Raw genomic sequence first — 14512 nt, forward strand, 5'->3', positions numbered from 1 at the left:
GGTGTATTTACATTTCATTTCGCACAAGTTCGTTTGGGAGTCGACGATCCCCGTTCGGGAAAAATAAAGTGACGTTTTCTGTGAAGTGGTTCGTTCTCCCTTTTCTTGTCCGAAACATTTGGTCCTTCGAGCCGGATTCAGCGCTGCAGCTCCTCTGACAGTTATTATCCGTTTAATATTCAAATCTTCTCGTGCTTCAACCTCGTGCTACACAATGGCTGACCTCATCGAACATCAACATACCCTAGCTAGACGGATATCTCGGGTGGTGTCCAATATCAAGAAGAAGGGAAAGGCCAATATCTACCTGGAACTACTTCAGACTGGCCAAAAAATGCTCGATCAACTGTGGGATGACTATCGCCAGGGTGATACAGAGTTGAGATCTGCCGCTAAAATAGACAAGGAACTATTTGAAAGTCGCTATTTCGTTGAGGACGAATACGAGGAGACTCAAGAAGACTATACTGACCAGTACTCACTGCTACAATCATTGATTTCCCAATTCAAGGAATCTGCAACCGAAAAGGGATCAGAAAATTCAAAGCCAACGGTCGTCGAGACCGTTGCACCGAGGTCACGCGCCGTGTTGCCAAAAATGGGTCTTCCCATCTTTGGAGGTCAATACAAGGACTGGCCATCTTTTCGGGATTTATTTACTTCCCTCATCATCAACGATGTGACTCTTTCTCCTGTCGAACGCCTTCATTATTTGAAAGCCTGTATGAAGGGCAGCGCCGCGTCTCTTCTGAAAAACATCAAGACGACCGCTGATAACTTTAAAGTTGCTTGGGAAAAGTTAATAAGTCGATTCGAGAATCGCCGACTTCTGGTACAGGCTCAAATCAGACTACTTGCTTCACTATCTCCGGTCAAAAGGGAATCATCTATCGAATTGCAGCAGCTCTTTGATCAAACGTTCGACGCCATAGATGCCCTCGATAATCTGGATCGACCTGTCACGAACGCCGTCGACTGGGTAGTCGAATTGACCGTCGAAAGGTTGGATACTCAGTCTCATCGTGAGTGGGAAGATTTAGTGAGGCAATCTAAGGAGCTCCCGACTCTAGAGGATCTACGAACGTTTATCGAAGGGCGCATACAAACCTGTGAGGCGTTAGAGGCTAAACGAAAGCAGCCTGATGAAGCCTCCCTCAACAAGAAATCCTCTTCCAAGGCCTTCAAGGTGCATCAGATATCGAAGGCGAACACTTCATTGCGGAACTGCAGCATCTGTCAAGGGGCGCACTTCGTCCTATTCTGCCCTCAATATAAGGAGAAGGATGCCGTCGAGCGGAAGGAAACGGCAAGTTCTCTGAAGCTTTGTCTAAACTGCCTGGGAAGGCATTCTATTAGTGACTGCAAGTCTGCCAAAAGATGTCAGAAGTGTGATGGGAAGCATCACACGACCATCCACGATGCCGAGTCAACGGGAGCTGTAGTACAGCACATCTCTACTCACGTGAGTCGACCTTCCTCTGTACTTCTCAGTACCGCTCGCGTGACAGTTTCAGGCTCCGGCGGACACGGCTTCCAAGCTCGCTCACTAATAGACCCCGGCAGCGAGGTTTCGCTCATTTCTGAGGCCCTGGCTCAGCGGCTCGGCGTCAAGAGGAGTCAAGCTCGGGTTCCTCTGCTCGGAGTCGGAGGGGCCAAGGCGAAGTTCACGAGAGGAAAATCTACACTGGTCCTCTCCTCTCACTGCGACGGTGACGTCAAATTCCAGATTCCGGTCTACATTATATCTGAGCTCTCTCGCTACAGGCCTCGAAATCTACCTGCTATCGTCGAGTGGCCGCACGTACAAGGGTTGACCCTTGCTGATCCTGCCTACCATCTTGCTGATCCAGTCGATGTTCTGCTTGGAGCTGATTCTTATAACCTCATACTTCGTGAGGGTGTCAAACGAGGGCCGCCTCATACTCCAGTGGCTCAGGAGACCGCACTTGGCTGGATACTGACGGGAGGAGTCGACTCGGAAGGCGGCGGCGAGGCAGCAGGTAGACTAGAGGTACCAGTACATCACTGTAATGTAGACCGCGAATTAATGGAAATGTTGAGCAGATTCTGGGAACAGGAGGAGATCGACACTTCGATCCCACACACAGCAGACGACCAACGGGCGGAGGAACACTTCGTTAACACTCACCTTCGTCAACCTGATGGCAGATTCTCGGTGCGACTACCATTCAGCAGCGCACCTGAGCTAGGAGACTCCCGTCGCATAGCATTGCGAACTCTGGAGTCTCTAAACGGCAGGTTTCGGCGATCTGCCGAATTCCAGGCAGCCTACACCGAGTTCCTGAAGGCCTACGAAACGCTGGGGCATATGGCAGCGGCGCAACATCCGATTCCGAGCAACGGGTACTACCTCCCTCATCACGGAGTGTTGCGAGAGGCCAGCGCAACGACTAAGTTGCGAGTTGTCTTCAACGGATCCATGCCCTCTTCCAATGGGAAATCCATTAATGACTTCCTTCTCCGAGGTCCTAACCTGCTCCCAAATCTCGCCGACGTCCTGCTAAGGTGGCGTCGGCACGCTTTTGTGTTTTCAGCCGACATCGAGAAGATGTATCGGCAGATACTTGTCCACCCTGAAGATCGGCGATGGCAGCGGATCTTGTGGCAGCCTGAAAAAAGGGGAGGAGTCATTGATTACGAGCTGAGCACCGTCACTTACGGGCTCGCGTGTGCACCCTACCTTGCAATTCGTTGTTTACACCAGCTGGCCAAGGTGGAGGAGCAGCGGTATCCTCGTGGCTCTCGCATAGTACTACGAGACATCTATATGGACGATGTTCTCGCCGGAGCTGACTCCCTTCCTGAGGCAAGGCGACAACAAGCGGAACTTCGAGAGCTTCTCATGGCGGGCGGATTCCCACTTCGCAAGTGGGCATCCAACTCAAGGGGTCTGTTAGACGGACTCTCCAGCGACGAGCGGAAGGGAATCGTTGAATGGGATTCCCCAACCCATCACAGCGTCCTCGGCATAAAATGGCTACCTTCCGCTGACTGTTTTCAGGTTACCGCTGTGACTTCTCTAAAAAACGCAGGGTTCACTAAACGCTCTGTGCTCAGCGGAACAGCCCAGCTGTTCGACCCTCTCGGATGGCTGGCTCCAGTCACCATCGTCGCCAAGGTCCTAATGCAGTCGTTGTGGCTCCTAAAGGTCGACTGGGACACACCGTTGCCAGAAAAGGAGGAGGTGATGTGGCAGCAGTTCCAGCAACAACTCCCTGCACTGCAGACTATTCGAGTCCCGCGATGGCTCGGAACCAATTCTGCCACGCAGCCTCTCGAAATCCACGGGTTCGCTGATGCATCCGAGCGAGCCTACGCAGCCGTGGTGTATTCCCGGACCATTAACGCTCAAGGAGTCGTGACAGTCTCCATGATTGTCGCCAAATCCAAGGTGGCTCCCTTGAAGCGGGTGTCTCTGCCCAGATTGGAGCTCTGTGCAGCTTTCCTGCTAGCCAGGCTCGTCGCGCACGTCACTAAGGCGCTCGATTGGCAAGAGGTCGATCTACACCTCTGGTCGGACTCATCCGTGGCACTCAGCTGGATCCGGGGGCATCCTTCTCGCTGGCCGACTTACGTGGCGAATAGGGTGGCTGAAATCCAGAGGATGCTGCCGCTAGCCCAGTGGCACCACGTGAGGAGCGCTGAAAATCCAGCTGATTGCGCTTCTCGAGGCCTGTCTCCCGCTGAGCTTCCCAGGTTCCAACTGTGGTGGCGAGGACCCGAGTGGCTCTCCTCACCAGATCCTCTCCCCGCTGTACCTGCCGAGGAGACAACCCACGAGGACGAGGAACTGAAGGCACATCACGTGACAACCCAGCGGGAGAAAACATCCGGCACGTTAATCGAGCGCTTCTCGAATCTAACGCGCCTGTTTCGAGTCCTGGGCTGGTGTCGTCGCTGGGCCCCTAGAAATCGAAAATCAGAATCAATTATCACTGCTACCGAAATGCAGGAAGTCAAATTGATTCTCCTGCGCTTGGAGCAGTCCGCTTCATTCTCCGAAGACATCGCCACTCTCCGCAGGAATCAACCCGTGGCAGCTAAAAGCAGATTGGCCAAACTCTGCCCATTCCTGGATGAGGACGGAGTCTTAAGAGTCGGAGGCCGCCTACAAGCTGCCAACCTTGCGTACGACCGGACGCATCCAGCTATTCTCCCTAACGAATCCCCTCTGGCTAAGTTGTGGGTCGACGCTGCTCACAAACGATGCCTGCACGGGGGGACACAGCTTACCCTGGCGACGCTACGCCAGGAGTGCTGGATTCTCAGAGGTCGCCCAATGGTAAAACACTGTATCCACCAATGCACCGTTTGTATTCGCTGGAAAGGGCAAACAGCCCAGCCAAAAATGGGAAACCTCCCACCAGCAAGAATAACACCGTGTCGTCCCTTTTTCAGATCTGGTGTCGATTATGCAGGACCAATACACCTTCGGTCTGGTCGGGGTCGTGGTCAGCTCACAGTTAAAGGATACATCGCCGTGTTCATCTGCCTTGTCACCAAGGCCGTGCACCTGGAGGCTGTGTCGGATGGATCGACCGAAACCTTCCTCGCTGCACTACGACGCTTTATCTCACGGCGAGGTCGCTGCCTAGAGCTGTACAGCGACTGCGGACGCAATTTCGTCGGCGCCAATCACGAGCTGCGCTCACTACTCCGAGAATCGACACAACAGGGAGGAGGTCCCTTCGCCGCAGCCTCCAGGGAAGGCATTTCCTGGAAATTCAACCCACCGTCTGCTCCACACTTTGGAGGAATCTGGGAAGCGGCGGTGAAATCCGTTAAGCATCACCTCCGTCGGATCATCGGCGAGCAGCGATTGACCTTTGAGGAGCTGACCACGCTCCTGACTGGCATCGAGGCTTGTTTAAACTCTAGAACTTTACAGCCGTTGTCCGACGACCCTGAGGATCCAGCAGCGCTGACTCCGGGACATTTCCTGATCGGGGAACCGCTCATCGCTCTTCCAGAGCCCAGCCTCGAGGAGCTTCCCGTCTCACGGTTATCTCGATGGCAGTTGATCCAGCAACTTCAGCAGCACTTCTGGAAACGCTGGTCTCGGGAGTATTTGAACACCTTGCAGACCAGAGGCAAGTGGCGTAAAACCAAAATTTCGATAAAGTCAGGATTTCTCTGCCTAGTTAAAAGTGAAATTCTACCTCCTACGCAATGGCCTCTCGCTCGGGTTGTTCACATACACCCTGGACCAGACGGCTCAGTTCGAGTTGCTACTGTCCGTACCTCAACTTCGCAATTTCTTCGTCCAGTACACAAGCTGATTCCTTTGTTAGCCCCTGACGACGAAGAGACGAGTACGGGGAGGGAACACGAGGCTGGACTCTCGAGCGACTCTCCCGATCAGTAGCTATTTTCACAAGCACAGAAAGCACGTGTTCGTCATACTTCACTTAATCCAGATTTCATTTTCGATTCACTTACCTCTGTACCACTTTCATCTTCACTGTAAATTCTCATTTCATCATCCATTAGTACACTTCACTTTTACTACGCTTCGTTTTTTTGGATACTACACTGGATGCCCTACGTTGCTGGCCCATTCAGCTCACCCAGCATCGCCTGACGTCATCGTCCTCCTGATTGGCCACAGTCTCTAGCCTCTCTAGTATTCAGTTTCGTCATTGGCGGACGAGGCGGGCGGAATGTTTGGGATTGGCTGAGTGCGTCAGTCGCGTCGGCTCATTCATCTTTTCTCGATCACGCTATTGGCTGCCTTTCGAGTGACAGCGAGATCTAGGATCGATCAGCGTCTCGCGGAGTCATAGGCCAGCGCCGTCGATATCGATTACGTTCGATTATCGACCCGCGCTAGAGTGATTGGCGGATCGTCCGATCGATCCTCCAATCACGCGCTCGGCGGTTTTCGGCTAACGGTCAGCTGATCGACCGAAAATCACTTCGTTTTCGGTGTTTCTAACGATAACACGTAGTCACGAACATCGCTCTCACTCACACTCGAAAGACATCGCGTCTGCTTGACCGGTTTTTCTAGTGTACTTCTATTCGCGCTCTTTATCGATTCGTAAAGAACCGTACGCTAAAACGGCTACCGCTAAGTTACAACAAAACTCTTTATTGTAAAGGTTCATCCACGTACTTCGGGGTGTATTTACATTTCATTTCGCACAAGTTCGTTTGGGAGTCGACGATCCCCGTTCGGGAAAAATAAAGTGACGTTTTCTGTGAAGTGGTTCGTTCTCCCTTTTCTTGTCCGAAACAACTAGCCTGCGGGATGCATCCTCTCGCACGTGTTTTTACTCGACTAGCCTGCGGGATGCATCGTCTCGCACGTGTTTTTACTCGACTAGCCTGCGGGATGCATCCTCTCGCACGTGTTTTTGCTCGACTAGCCATGCGCATCCCAAAAAACCTGCGCATGCGCATCCCAAAAAATCTGCGCATGCGCATCCCACAAAACCTCGCACGTGTTTGTGCTCGACTAGCCTGCGGGATGCATCCTTTCGCACGTGTTTTTACTCGACTAGCCTGCGGGATGCATCCTCTCGCACGTGTTTTTGCTCGACTAGCCTGCGGGATGCATCCTCTCGCACGTGTTTGTGCTCGACTAGCCTGCGGGATGCATCCTCTCGCACGTGTTTTTACTCGACTAGCCTGCGGGATGCATCCTCTCGCATGTGTTTTTGCTCGACTAGCCTGCGGGATGCATCCTCTCGCACGTGTTTTTGCTCGACTAGCCTGCGGGATGCATCCTCTCGCACGTGTTTTTGCTCGACTAGCCATGCGCATCCCAAAAAACCTGCGCATGCGCATCCCAAAAAATCTGCGCATGCGCATCCCACAAAACCTGCGCATGCGCATCCCAAAAAACCTCGCACGTGTTTGTGCTCGACTAGCCTGCGGGATGCATCCTTTCGCACGTGTTTTTACTCGACTAGCCTGCGGGATGCATCCTCTCGCACGTGTTTGTGCTCGACTAGCCTGCGGGATGCATCCTCTCGCACGTGTTTTTGCTCGACTAGCCTGCGGGATGCATCCTCTCGCACGTGTTTTTACTCGACTAGCCTGCGGGATGCATCCTCTCGCACGTGTTTTTGCTCGACTAGCCTGCGGGATGCATCCTCTCGCACGTGTTTCTACTCGACTAGCCTGCGGGATGCATCCTCTCGCACGTGTTTTTATTCGACTAGCCTGCGGGATGCATCGTCTCGCACGTGTTTTAACTCGACTAGCCTGCGGGATGCATCCTCTCGCACGTGTTTTTGCTCGACTACCCATGCGCATCCCAAAAAACCTGCGCATGCGCATCCCACAAAACCTGCGCATGCGCATCCCACAAAACCTCGCACGTGTTTGTGCTCGACTAGCCTGCGGGATGCATCCTTTCGCACGTGTTTTTACTCGACTAGCCTGCGGGATGCATCCTCTCGCACGTGTTTTTGCTCGACTAGCCTGCGGGATGCATCCTCTCGCACGTGTTTTTGCTCGACTAGCCATGCGCATCCCAAAAAACCTGCGCATGCGCATCCCAAAAAACCTGCGCATGCGCATCCCAAAAAATCTGCGCATGCGCATCCCACAAAACCTGCGCATGCGCATCCCACAAAACCTCGCACGTGTTTGTGCTCGACTAGCCTGCGGGATGCATCCTTTCGCACGTGTTTTTACTCGACTAGCATGCGGGATGCATCCTCTCGCACGTGTTTTTACTCGACTAGCCTGCGGGATGCATCCTCTCGCACGTGTTTTTACTCGACTACCCTGCGGGATGCATACTCTCGCACGTGTTTTTGCTCGACTAGCCATGCGCATCCCAAAAAACCTGCGCATGCGCATCCCAAAAAACCTGCGCATGCGCATCCCACAAAACCTGCGTATGCGCATCCCACAAAACCTCGCACGTGTTTTTACTCGACTAGCCTGCGGGATGCATCCTCTCGCACGTGTATTTGCTCGACTAGCCATGCGCATCCCAAAAAACCTGCGCATGCGCATCCCACAAAACCTGCGCATGCGCATCCCACAAAACCTCGCACGTGTTTTTACTCGTCTAGCCTGCGGGATGCATCCTCTCGCACGTGTTTTTACTCGACTAGCCTGCGGGATGCATCCTCTCGCACGTGTTTTTGCTCGACTAGCCATGCGCATCCCATAAAACCTGCGCATGCGCATCCCACAAAACCTGCGCATGCGCATACCACAAAACCTCGCACGTGTTTTTACTCGACTAGCCTGCGGGATGCATCCTCTCGCACGTGTTTTTACTCGACTAGCCTGCGGGATGCATCCTCTCGCACGTGTTTTTACTCGACTAGCCTGCGGGATGCATCCTCTCGCACGTGTTTTTGCTCGACTAGCCTGCGGGATGCATCCTCTCGCACGTGTTTTTGCTCGACTAGCCTGCGGGATGCATCCTCTCGCACGTGTTTTTGCTCGACTAGGCATGCGCATCCCAAAAAACCTGCGCATGCGCATCCCAAAAAACCTGCGCATGCGCATCCCACAAAACCTGCGCATGCGCATCCCACAAAACCTGCGCATGCGCATCCCACAAAACCTCGCACGTGTTTTTACTCGACTAGCCTGCGGGATGCATCCTCTCGCACGTGTTTTTACTCGACTAGCCTGCGGGATGCATCCTCTCGCACGTGTTTTTACTCGACTAGCCTGCGGGATGCATCCTCTCGCACGTGTTTCTACTCGACTAGCCTGCGGGATGCATCCTCTCGCACGTGTTTTTACTCGACTAGCCTGCGGGATGCATCCTTTCGCACGTGTTTTTACTCGACTAGCCTGCGGGATGCATCCTCTCGCACGTGTTTTTGCTCGACTAGCCTGCGGGATGCATCCTCTCGCACGTGTTTGTGCTCGACTAGCCTGCGGGATGCATCCTCTCGCACGCGTTTTTACTCGACTAGCCTGCGGGATGCATCCTCTCGCACGTGTTTTTGCTCGACTAGCCTGCGGGATGCATCCTCTCGCACGTGTTTTTGCTCGACTAGCCTGCGGGATGCATCCTCTCGCACGTGTTTTTACTCGACTAGCCTGCGGGATGCATCCTCTCGCACGTGTTTTTACTCGACTACCCTGCGGGATGCATCCTCTCGCACGTGTTTTTGCTCGACTAGCCTGCGGGATGCATCCTCTCGCACGTGTTTTTACTCGACTAGCCTACGGGATGCATCCTCTCGCACGTGTTTTTGCTCGACTAGCCTGCGGGATGCATCCTCTCGCACGTGTTTTTACTCGACTAGCCTGCGGGATTCATCCTCTCGCACGTGTTTTTACTCGACTAGCCTGCGGGATGCATCATCTCGCACTTGTTTTTACTCGAATAGCCTGCGGGATGCATCCTCTCGCACGTGTTTTTACTCGACTAGCCTGCGGGATGCATCCTCTCGCACGTGTTTTTACTCGACTAGCCTGCGGGATGCATCGCCTCGCACGTGTATTTGCTCGACTAGCCTGCGGGATGCATCCTCTCGCACGTGTTTTTACTCGACTAGCCTGCGGGATTCATCCTCTCGCACGTGTTTTTACTCGACTAGCCTGCGGGATGCATCCTCTCGCACGTGTTTTTGCTCGACTAGCCTGCGGGATGCATCCTCTCGCACGTGTTTTTGCTCGACTAGCCTGCGGGATGCATCCTCTCGCACGTGTTTTTGCTCGACTAGGCATGCGCATCCCAAAAAACCTGCGCATGCGCATCCCAAAAAACCTGCGCATGCGCATCCCACAAAACCTGCGCATGCGCATCCCACAAAACCTGCGCATGCGCATCCCACAAAACCTCGCACGTATTTTTACTCGACTAGCCTGCGGGATGCATCCTCTCGCACGTGTTTTTACTCGACTAGCCTGCGGGATGCATCCTCTCGCACGTGTTTCTACTCGACTAGCCTGCGGGTTGTATCCTCTCGCACGTGTTTTTACTCGACTAGCCTGCGGGATGCATCCTTTCGCACGTGTTTTTACTCGACTAGCCTGCGGGATGCATCCTCTCGCACGTGTTTTTGCTCGACTAGCCTGCGGGATGCATCCTCTCGCACGTGTTTGTGCTCGACTAGCCTGCGGGATGCATCCTCTCGCACGTGTTTTTACTCGACTAGCCTGCGGGAAGCATCCTCTCGCACGTGTTTTTACTCGACTAGCCTGCGGGATGCATCCTCTCGCACGTGTTTTTACTCGACTAGCCTGCGGTAAGCATCCTCTTGCACGTGTTTTTACTCGACTAGCCTGCGGGATGCATCCTCTCGCACGTGTTTTTACTCGACTAGCCTGCAGGATGCATCCTCTCGCACGTGTTTTTACTCGACTAGCCTGCGGGATGCATCCTCTCGCACGTGTTTTTGCTCGACTAGCCTGCGGGATGCATCCTATCGCACGTGTTTTTGCTCGACTAGCCTGCGGGATGCATCCTCTCGCACGTGTTTTTGCTCGACTAGCCTGCGGGATGCATCCTCTCGCACGTGTTTTTGCTCGATTAGCCTGCGGGATGCATCCTCTCGCACGTGTTTTTGCTCGACTAGCCTGCGGGACGCATCCTCTCGCACGTGTTTTTACTCGACTAGCCTGCGGAATGCATCCTCTCGCACGTGTTTTTACTCGACTAGCCTGCGGGATGCATCCTCTCGCACGTGTTTTTGCTCGACTAGCCTGCGGGATGCATCCTATCGCACGTGTTTTTGCTCGACTAGCCTGCGGGATGCATCCTCTCGCACGTGTTTTTGCTCGACTAGCCTGCGGGATGCATCCTCTCGCACGTGTTTTTGCTCGATTAGCCTGCGGGATGCATCCTCTCGCACGTGTTTTTGCTCGACTAGCCTGCGGGACGCATCCTCTCGCACGTGTTTTTACTCGACTAGCCTGCGGGATGCATCCTCTCGCACGTGTTTTTACTCGACTAGCCTGCGGGAAGCATCCTCTTGCACGTGTTTTTACTCGACTAGCATGCGGGATGCATCCTCTCGCACGTGTTTTTACTCGACTAGCCTGCGGGAAGCATCCTCTCGCACGTGTTTTTACTCGACTAGCCTGCGGGAAGCATCCTCTTGCACGTGTTTTTACTCGACTAGCCTGCGGGATGCATCCTCTCGCACGTGTTTTTACTCGACTAGCCTGCGGGATGCATCCTCTCGCACGTGTTTTTACTCGACTACCCTGCGGGATGCATCCTCTCGCACGTGTATTTGCTCGACTAGCCATGCGCATCCCAAAAAACCTGCGCATGCGCATCCCACAAAACCTGGGCATGCGCATCCCACAAAACCTCGCACGTGTTTTTACTCGTCTAGCCTGCGGGATGCATCCTCTCGCACGTGTTTTTACTCGACTAGCCTGCGGGATGCATCCTCTCGCACGTGTTTTTGCTCGACTAGCCATGCGCATCCCATAAAACCTGCGCATGCGCATCCCACAAAACCTGCGCATGCGCATACCACAAAACCTCGCACGTGTTTTTACTCGACTAGCCTGCGGGATGCATCCTCTCGCACGTGTTTTTACTCGACTAGCCTGCGGGATGCATCCTCTCGCACGTGTTTTTACTCGACTAGCCTGCGGGATGCATCCTCTCGCACGTGTTTTTGCTCGACTAGCCTGCGGGATGCATCCTCTCGCACGTGTTTTTGCTCGACTAGCCTGCGGGATGCATCCTCTCGCACGTGTTTTTGCTCGACTAGGCATGCGCATCCCAAAAAACCTGCGCATGCGCATCCCAAAAAACCTGCGCATGCGCATCCCACAAAACCTGCGCATGCGCATCCCACAAAACCTGCGCATGCGCATCCCACAAAACCTCGCACGTGTTTTTACTCGACTAGCCTGCGGGATGCATCCTCTCGCACGTGTTTTTACTCGACTAGCCTGCGGGATGCATCCTCTCGCACGTGTTTTTACTCGACTAGCCTGCGGGATGCATCCTCTCGCACGTGTTTCTACTCGACTAGCCTGCGGGATGCATCCTCTCGCACGTGTTTTTACTCGACTAGCCTGCGGGATGCATCCTTTCGCACGTGTTTTTACTCGACTAGCCTGCGGGATGCATCCTCTCGCACGTGTTTTTGCTCGACTAGCCTGCGGGATGCATCCTCTCGCACGTGTTTGTGCTCGACTAGCCTGCGGGATGCATCCTCTCGCACGCGTTTTTACTCGACTAGCCTGCGGGATGCATCCTCTCGCACGTGTTTTTGCTCGACTAGCCTGCGGGATGCATCCTCTCGCACGTGTTTTTGCTCGACTAGCCTGCGGGATGCATCCTCTCGCACGTGTTTTTACTCGACTAGCCTGCGGGATGCATCCTCTCGCACGTGTTTTTACTCGACTACCCTGCGGGATGCATACTCTCGCACGTGTTTTTGCTCGACTAGCCTGCGGGATGCATCCTCTCGCACGTGTTTTTGCTCGACTAGCCATGCGCATCCCAAAAAATCTGCGCATGCGCATCCCACAAAACCTGCGCATGCGCATCCCACAAAACCTCGCACGTGTTTGTGCTCGACTAGCCTGCGGGATGCATCCTTTCGCACGTGTTTTTACTCGACTAGCCTGCGGGATGCATCCTCTCGCACGTGTTTTTGCTGGACTAGCCTGCGGGATGCATCCTCTCGCACGTGTTTTTACTCGACTAGCCTGCGGGATGCATCCTCTCGCACGTGTTTTTACTCGACTAGCCTGCGGGATGCATCCTCTCGCACGTGTTTTTGCTCGACTAGCCTGCGGGATGCATCCTCTCGCACGTGTTTTTGCTCGACTAGCCTGCGGGATGCATCCTCTCGCACGTGTTTTTACTCGACTAGCCTGCGGGATGCATCCTCTCGCACGTGTTTTTACTCGACTACCCTGCGGGATGCATACTCTCGCACGTGTTTTTGCTCGACTAGCCATGCGCATCCCAAAAAACCTGCGCATGCGCATCCCAAAAAACCTGCGCATGCGCATCCCACAAAACCTGCGTATGCGCATCCCACAAAACCTCGCACGTGTTTTTACTCGACTAGCCTGCGGGATGCATCCTCTCGCACGTGTTTTTGCTCGACTAGCCATGCGCATCCCAAAAAACCTGCGCATGCGCATCCCAAAAAATCTGCGCATGCGCATCCCACAAAACCTGCGCATGCGCATCCCACAAAACCTCGCACGTGTTTGTGCTCGACTAGCCTGCGGGATGCATCCTTTCGCACGTGTTTTTACTCGACTAGCCTGCGGGATTCATCCTCTCGCACGTGTTTTTGCTCGACTAGCCTGCGGGATGCATCCTCTCGCACGTGTTTGTGCTCGACTAGCCTGCGGGATGCATCTTCTCGCACGTGTTTTTACTCGACTAGCCTGCGGGATGCATCCTCTCGCACGTGTTTTTGCTCGACTAGCCTGCGGGATGCATCCTCTCGCACGTGTTTTTGCTCGACTAGCCATGCGCATCCCAAAAAATCTGCGCATGCGCATCCCACAAAACCTGCGCATGCGCATCCCACAAAACCTCGCACGTGTTTGTGCTCGACTAGCCTGCGGGATGCATCCTTTCGCACGTGTTTTTACTCGACTAGCCTGCGGGATGCATCCTCTCGCACGTGTTTTTGCTCGACTAGCCTGCGGGATGCATCCTCTCGCACGTGTTTTTGCTCGACTAGCCTGCGGGATGCATCCTCTCGCACGTGTTTTTACTCGACTAGCCTGCGGGATGCATCCTCTCGCACGTGTTTTTACTCGACTAGCCATGCGCATCCCAAAAAACCTGCGCATGCGCATCCCAAAAAATCTGCGCATGCGCATCCCACAAAACCTGCGCATGCGCATCCCACAAAACCTCGCACGTGTTTGTGCTCGACTAGCCTGCAGGATGCATCCTTTCGCACGTGTTTTTACTCGACTAGCCTGCGGGATGCATCCTCTCGCACGTGTTTGTGCTCGACTAGCCTGCGGGATGCATCCTCTCGCACGTGTTTTTGCTCGACTAGCCTGCGGGATGCATCCTCTCGCACGTGTTTTTACTCGACTAGCCTGCGGGATGCATCCTCTCGCACGTGTTTTTGCTCGACTAGCCTGCGGGATGCATCCTCTCGCACGTGTTTTTGCTCGACTAGCCTGCGGGATGCATCCTCTCGCACGTGTTTTTGCTCGACTAGCCATGCGCATCCCAAAAAACCTGCACATGCGCATCCCAAAAAACCTGCGCATGCGCATCCCACAAAACCTGCGCATGCGCATCCCACAAAACCTCGCACGTGTTTTTACTCGACTAGCCTGCGGGATGCATCCTCTCGCACGTGTTTTTGCTCGGCTAGCCTGCGGGATGCATCCTCTCGCACGTGTTTTTGCTCGACTAGCCATGCGCATCCCAAAAAACCTGCGCATGCGCATCCCAAAAAACCTGCGCATGCGCATCCCACAAAACCTGCGCATGCGCATCCCACAAAACCTCGCACGTGTTTTTACTCGACTAGCCTGCGGGATGCATCCTCTCGCACGTGTTTTTACTCGACTAGCCTGCGGGATGCATCGTCTCGCACGTGTTTTT

At 54.1% G+C, this 14512-nt stretch overlaps 1 protein-coding gene across 1 annotated transcript; it reads left to right on the forward strand.

Annotated features, from left to right (window-relative positions):
- Positions 1–214: 214 nt before the first annotated feature.
- LOC143219347 (uncharacterized) lies at positions 215–5386 on the forward strand. Its single transcript, XM_076445350.1, has one exon. It carries the CDS (start codon positions 215–217, stop codon positions 5384–5386), a length of 5172 nt encoding a protein of 1723 aa, XP_076301465.1.
- The last annotated feature ends 9126 nt before the right edge of the window (positions 5387–14512 follow it).

The sequence above is a fragment of the Lasioglossum baleicum genome, unplaced genomic scaffold (genome assembly GCF_051020765.1).
Source record: "Lasioglossum baleicum unplaced genomic scaffold, iyLasBale1 scaffold0024, whole genome shotgun sequence".
In the NCBI taxonomy this organism is placed as follows: domain Eukaryota; kingdom Metazoa; phylum Arthropoda; class Insecta; order Hymenoptera; family Halictidae; genus Lasioglossum; species Lasioglossum baleicum.

Excerpts from the sequence above, each read along its gene's own strand:
- LOC143219347 (XM_076445350.1), top strand. The coding sequence starts at position 215 with ATGGCTGACCTCATCGAACATCAACATACCCTAGCTAGACGGATATCT.